Source organism: Octopus bimaculoides, chromosome 30 (assembly GCF_046866305.1).
Source record: "Octopus bimaculoides isolate indiv1 chromosome 30, ASM4686630v1, whole genome shotgun sequence".
Classification (NCBI taxonomy): Eukaryota; Metazoa; Mollusca; class Cephalopoda; order Octopoda; family Octopodidae; genus Octopus; species Octopus bimaculoides.
This window is the reverse complement of record NC_142957.1, coordinates 4,155,316-4,162,669: the sequence shown is the minus strand read 5'-3', so window position 1 is coordinate 4,162,669 and position 7,354 is coordinate 4,155,316. Positions and strand designations below refer to the sequence as shown.

General features: G+C 37.6%; 1 protein-coding gene across 10 annotated transcripts in view; it reads left to right on the top strand.

The window, feature by feature from the left end:
* The window catches only part of LOC106877375 (uncharacterized), a 70,282-nt gene that overhangs the window by 17,485 nt on the left and 45,443 nt on the right, over nt 1-7,354 (top strand). For 5 of the 10 annotated variants that reach the window (XM_089346529.1, XM_089346524.1, XM_089346528.1 and 2 more), the window contains exons 2-3: nt 2,643-2,688; nt 6,230-6,271. In XM_089346529.1, the coding sequence (XP_089202655.1) occupies nt 2,646-2,688; nt 6,230-6,271 (85 nt within the window). In that variant the 5' untranslated portion in view covers nt 2,643-2,645. Of the gene's footprint in view, nt 1-133; nt 296-2,642; nt 2,689-6,229; nt 6,272-7,354 lie in introns of those variants that run through there. The other 5 variants (XM_089346526.1, XM_089346525.1, XM_089346523.1 and 2 more) reach the window with 2 other exon arrangements.

The following is a 7,354-nucleotide window of genomic DNA, read 5'->3' as shown; positions in this document are numbered from 1 at the left end:
ATTATTATTATTAGTCAAGACGAAGAGTGCGATTCGATTGTATAGATGTTTTATTTTTTGAACAATATTTCGACAGAACGTCTGTCTTTCTCAAGTTCAAACCAAAAGGTGATTGAAAATTCAAAATTTCAGTAACCAAACGTAAACTATGAACGAGAGTAACCAGCGTCCATACGTTGATGGAATGACATCATCAGCTTTTGTCAGTTTTTTAATAAGCAGAAAGAAAGAAAGAAAAAGGAAGACGACAGAAAAAGAAAAGAAAAAGAGAGAAAGAAGAATATTCAATCAAACAGTTTTGTATAAATTTGATGATATTCTCCTGTCATCTTATTCATTCCTCCAGAGCGTGATGTCAATATTATTATTATTATTATTATTATTATTATTATTATTATTATTATTATTATTATTATTATTATTATTATTATTATTATTTTATGTTTGACTTTTGCTTTGCATTTGTACAAGTTGGATCCAAGTCTCACCCAGAGACCCCAAGAGACAACAAGTTAGAAGTTCATGTAGGTGTTATGCCCAGGGTACCATATATTTGGATTTGTACATAGTGTTGTTCTAGAGAATGTTTATGAAACCAAAAGAAAATTATGTGTTTGTTTTAAAATTTGAGATCACATAGACAGTATTTTACGTAAGATATGGGCAGTTCCCATGAGCACTATCTTTTGAACTTCAGCCATTTGGAGGTTTCCTGGTATCTGAGCTAGGTAGTAATCAGCCCGTTTCGCTGTCGTTCCCAGGGCACCTATGACAACAAGTATTGTTTTAGTCCTCAGGTTCCACAATTTGCTAATTTCTATTTCAAGATCTTTATATTTGCTCAGTTTTTGGTAGGTCTTGACAGATACGTTTATATCGATTGGGACAGTCATATCAATGAGGAGGCATGATTTTTTTCTGAAGTCTTTCAGTATGATGTCTGGCCTATTTGCGTCTATCTTTCTGTCAGTTTGAATGGTGAGGTTCCAGAGGAGTGCGATGGAGTACTGGGGGTGGTTTGTGTTCCCACCAGTTTTTATTATGGGGCAAGTCCAGGTTTTTGCAAATTACCCAGTGAATATATTGTGCAGCTCTATCATGCCTGTTGAGATACTCTGTAGGCGCAAGCAAACTGCACATGGAGACAACATGATCGATGGTCTCATTTTGTTGTTGGCATATACGACATAATGGGGAGCTGCCGTTCTTTAATATGTTGGCCTGGTAGTTCTTTGTAGGTAGGCATTGATCTTGGGCTGCTATGATAAAGCCCTCTGTTTCCGATTTCAAGCCAGAGGCCATTAGCCATTGATAGCTAAGGGTTTTGTCAATATCTGTATTATTCGCTCTCTTTGGGTATTTGCCATTGAGAGGTTTTCCATGCCATTTATCAGTCATAATATCTAAGGCAGCAATTTTAGCGCGGGTTTTCAAGCGCTTAGCTTTTTCTGCCGATGTTTCTAGTTCGTATAATTCTTGAATTTGTTGTAATTGGAATTCACTTAGATATTCCTTTGCCTGTTTTCTTACTGAGTAAGATGCTTTCTTGTTTTCATGTTTTGAGACAAGTTTTAGCATCCAGTCCTCAGAGTTTTTCAGATAGGTGTCTAGGCCAATTGTGGCTACCTTCATTGTTAATGCCAGCTGTAAAAGTCCACGGCCTCCCTCTTTTCTTGGCAGATAAAGACGTTCTATATCTGCCTTAGGGTGGTGCATTCTATGCCTTGTCAACAGTTTTCGTATTTTTCTATCAACCTTACATATTTCAGTAATTGACCAGTTAACGATATTGAAACTGTAAGTCACAACTGCTATGGCTAGAGCATTGATCGCTTCGATCCTGTGTCTTGCGTTTAGCTTTGTCTTCAGTATTGCTCTCACCTTGCGATAACATTCTCTTCTGATCCTTTCCCTCATTACTGAATGCTTGATATTGTCCCCTTTAATTACCCCTAGGTATTTGTAGCTCTCTGCTGGTTCTAACTCTTTTATGGCATTTTGCTTGTCAAGGTTCACATTAGATGTTTTTGTCATTTTTCCTTTGATAAAGGTAGCTGCTTTTATTATTATTATTATTATTATTATTATTATTATTATTATTATTATTATTATTATTATTACTATTATTACTATTATTATTATTATAATTATCAGTAACGGCGTTGATATGGCAGAATAGTTAGCATGCCAGGAGAAATGCTTACGGGTGTTTTGTCTGAAGTTATATTCTGACTTCAAATTCCACCGAAGTCGATTTTGCCTATCACTCTTTAGGGATCGGCAAACTGAGTACTATTGAAATACTGAGATCGATGTAATCAATTGATCATCATCCCAAAAATTTCAGCCCTTGTGCTTTTAGTAGAAAGGATAATTATCGTTATTACGAAAGGCGTCCTTCTGGCCGAATCTTCACGACGCCGGTCAAAATGCTGGCATTTCATCCGTCTTTACGTTCCGAGAATCTGCCTTTCATCCTTTCGATAAAATGTGCACCAATGTAGCACTAGGCTCAATGTAATTGGCATAGCCCCTCCTCTCAAACCACTGGCCTTCTGTCAAGGTTTTGACACCAATAAATATGTGATGATTTAACTGAAATATTTTGATTTCTGAAAGTCTGACAATTGTTTATTTTTCAGATCATGGAAAGGCTTGCAACGTGGTTTTTTCTCATTTTATGGTTTTGTAAGTAATTATACTTTAATTAATCTCTCGACATTATATTCGTCTTTCTGTTTTCTTTTACTTGCTTCATGCACTCGTCAGCAGCCAGGCTGGGGCAGAGTCTTGAACAAGTTTAATCGAATGTATTGACGCCAGTATGTATATATATATATATATATATATATATATATATATATATATATATATACTTCTTTCTTTCCACTCTTCTTTTTTTGTTTCCCCTCTCTCACATTTCCTGGCTTTCTCTTCATCCTCACCTTCACTCCTCTTTCACTCACTCTGTCCCTTTTCGTTTTCCTCGTCCCTCCCGTATTCTTCTATTCATCTTCCTCTACCTCTCCCTCTCTTCTCTCTCCACCTGACCACTGTTCGGCCAAGCTTGACCTTTCTTTCTTGGTTCGACTACCATCCGTGCAACATCTATATTCCTCCCTATGCCTGTTATCTCTTATGTCCCTGCCGTAACGCATCACTTCCACAAACACCATCTTAAGTTAATTCATCCTTAGTCAAAAGACACCTGTTGTATATGTCCTTTATTTGCATATATGTATGTATGTGTGCGTGTGTGTGTGGTGGTGGGGGGGGAGATAGCCAAAAGCAACAGGAAACGTCCTCAGTGATACAAACGTCTTGTAGTTCAGTCTACCCACCGTCGGTGTCCAGGGGAGAGGTACTGCAACATGGTGCTTCTTAGTTTTGTAATGCTTCTCCTCTGTTCGTTGATTCTTGCGATGGCTGAAACGAAGTAACAACGTGCTTTCGTGAAATTCTGTCTTCTGATTGGAAAAACAGTTGTCATGCTTCAAACTGCTTACAAGGACGGTGAGATGAGCAAAACACACTTTGTGAGTGGTTTTCACGCTTTAGGAGTGGTTTCTGGTCGCTTAAAGACCAATCAGGACAGCATTTAACCTATCGAACGAATGAAAACTTGAAGGACCATCATCAACGAATTTTCAGCATAGAACTGCGAAGGAAAAGAGTTGCCGCATAATTTGTGCCTCGGTTGCTCACAGATGATCAAAAGCAATCAGGATTGAATGCATATCAAGAACTGAAGGATGAGTTTGAACTTGTTGCGGACCTTTTACGAAGGTCTTAGCTGGTGATGAAAGCTCCTGCTATGGAATTTGCACTTGTGGAAGAAGGGGCGGGTAGAAAAAAAACGACGGTGGCGTTAAAAGGCATCACATTACAAGTGTTCCAGCACTTCTTCGAACAGTTGAAAACGCACCTGAACCAATGAAGAATAAATTGAAGGCCAAAAAGTGTAAACATGTATAACTAAATACATAAAATAAATTGCAAAATTCCGGTTTCTTTTGAGTACTTCATCGTATTTTTTGCAAAACCACCTACTTAATAATAATAATCATAATAATAATAATAATAATAATAATAATAATAATAATAATTTTTATTAGGGTTACAAAGCTTGAAATTTTGAGGAAGGAGATTATTCGATTTTATCAACCACCAGTATTTCACAGGTACTTAATTTATTATCCAGAAAGGGATGACATACGCAATCGACCTCTGCTGAATTTGAACTCAGAACGTAAAAGATGGACTACAGCAAATATTCTGCTCAATACCACAGATTTGTTTGTCAGTTGCTTGACCTTAACCAGTTGAGTGTGTCCGTTAGTGGCTGACGATATGTGCATCTCTGATCATGAACAGAAGTAGTGGAGGAGCATCATAGCCATGTGTTGTGAGAAAGTTTTGGGGGTTTGGATAATTCTCCTTTTTAACCATGGGTGTTTTGTTCATCATCCTTTAAAAAACCCTTATTCAGGGACCTTTTGAGCGGGACGGGCTACTCGGCCTGAAAAAAATTCTTACTCGGTCCCTCCTGGAAACTCGTGCGCTGATTATCTTTATATATGCGATGGGTGTACCGGGTGTACCCTTATCAGACGGGTAGTCATGATGGGATTACTGGGTTTCGTATATTTTACCCCAGTGTCACTCTGATGGCATGCACTGCTCTTTCAATAAGTAGTAGTAGTAGTAGTAGTAGGAGGAGATCGACAAGAAACAATAAATCATATTATCTCTGGCTGCCCAGTCCTGGCTAAGAAGGAATATATTCACAGACACGACAGAGCTGGGACCTATATACACTGGAAGCTATGCCAACATTATGGAATAACAACAGAAAAAAGATGGTATAAACACACGCCAGAAAAGGTCACAGAAAACGAGAAAGCAGCCATACTCTGGGATATGCCAATACACACAGATAGAGAAATTAAGGCAAATAGACCAGATATAGTTGTCAAAGATCATGAAGAAAAAAAATGCTTTCTAATTGATGTATCAATACCAGCAGATGACAACGTTTCTCTAAAAGAAATGGAAAAACTTTCAAAATACAAAGACCTGGAAATAGAGATAACTCGAATGTGGAATCTAAAAACAGAAACAATTCCTATCATAGTAGGTGCCTTAGGTATAATAAAAAAATATTCAGACAAATACATAACAAAAACACCAGGACTTACAAATATATATAACATACAGAAAATTGCACTACTGGGCACTGCACACATCCTACGCAAAACACTTTCAATACAGTAACCATAAGAGCATCACAGCAAACCACAGCACATACCCAAGGCGCACAGAGCTGCGCTCGGTAGTGAAGTGAAAGCATGTTATAAAAATAAAACTACTGAATAATAATAATAATAATAATAAGAAGAAGAAGAACCGAACAGCTACGAGGATTGAAATGGAAAATACGAAGGTTGTGGAGAATGAGGAGAGTAGAGACATGATACCAATAGTAAATGGCATACTTGGAAGTATCAGCAGTCGACTACCAACATGGCCAAGAAAGATTGGTACAAATGTAAAGATAGAACACCTAAAAAGTCATCATTGGTTGGAATCTGCAAGAAGTCTTTGCAGTGTTCTTGAAGCATGACCAGGAAAATCAGTGTCCCCTTAAATCTGCTGGATGTGGACAACTGGCACTTTCCAACATACCAAACAGTGAGTTTTCATCAAATATTAATGATAACAAAAACAACTAATAGTAATAATAATAATAATAACTCTCTCTCTCTCTCTCACAGACACAAGGCTTGAGGTTTTGTGGGTGGGGAACAGTGTATTACATGGACCTCGCTGTTTCATTGTTACTTATTCTATCGACACCGAATGGACGAAATGCAAAATGTACCCCCAGAAGAATCTGAACTCAGAACTAAAGAAGAATGAGATGACGCTAAGCATTTTGCCCAAAAGAAATCCAAAAGAAATTGGTAAAGAATGATTAGTTTAGCAGTTACAAGATGTTTGCCTCCTTGTCACAGCTAAAATCATTAGCAAAATACCAGATAGTTGAAAAGAACAGATAGCTTGTTACTGTAAGCAGGCAAACATTTTGTAACAGATCTGCCGGTTATACTAATTCTATATATAATATTTAATTCTGTCTACATGTGTGAAATGTATTGTTGATACATATACAGAACAAGTCTTCAGTTTCTCAAATATAACATCTGAACGCAGTTACTATCTTTTACAGGTTCCAGATGTGAAAGTAGAGGATATCAAATTGTTCCAAATGGTAATTATATTTTCCAAAACTTCTTTAATGTTAAACTAGTTGGTATTATTTATTCCCACTTGCTGAAAACTCTAACCTTGTATATATTTCGACCTTCTTTGATCTCGCCAAATGATGGACGCTCAAATATTACCGAATAGAGATTTGCTTAAACACACTGAAACTGAAAGCTACATGTACCTTGGTGTACTAGAGTTCAAAGACATAATGGAGTAGGAAATGAAAGAGTAACTGAGAATGGAATATTTCCGAAGACTAAGATTAGCGTTGCGCACAAAATTCATCGGATGGAATAAAATCCAAACAGTTAATAAAAATCCGAACGGTTAATACAAACGAACACATCTCTCCGGTGTGGAGCTGGAATTAGAAAATGGCAAGAGAGAAGTGATGGAAATGGATACGAAGACAAGAATATTGTTGACAGTACATAGAGAAATCCACCCTAAGAGTAACACCGATATGCTGTACTTGTCCAGAAGAAAGGATGGAAGCGGTCTGATCAGTTGGTAGGGCTGTAACGGAGAAGAGGAAAACAACTTAAAGTAGTATATAAAACCTGTGGTGGCGCCATTGTTGAAACATGCAAGGAAGGTCGGCGTCATCGAAACTAAGAATTGTGAAATGAAAGAATTTAAAGAAAAGATGAGCGCAAAATGACTCAGCCTAGAAGAAAAATATAGGGTCAGTTTGCAAGAGATGCGAACGTCAAGACAGAAACAGAGGACCGGTGGCTATGGGTGAGGTGGAGTGACCTGAAGAAAGAGCCAGAAGCATTCCTATATTCAGCACAAAGAACAATCGTTAAGGAACAACAATGTGAATTGCAAAATAGACATTACCGACAGCGACAAATGCAGAACGTGTTGTGAGAGAGGTGAAACGATATGGCACATCGCTAAAGAATACCTGAAATTGGCATAATGCAAATACAAACGACAACATGAAAATGTTGCAAGAATGATCCATTGGAAGCTCTGTGGAAATCACAGCTTACAAAGATCGAATAAGTGGTAAGGGCAAACCGCAGGAGTCACCGAGATTGGGAATTGCAAAATTCTGTGGGATGCAATAATTCCCTAG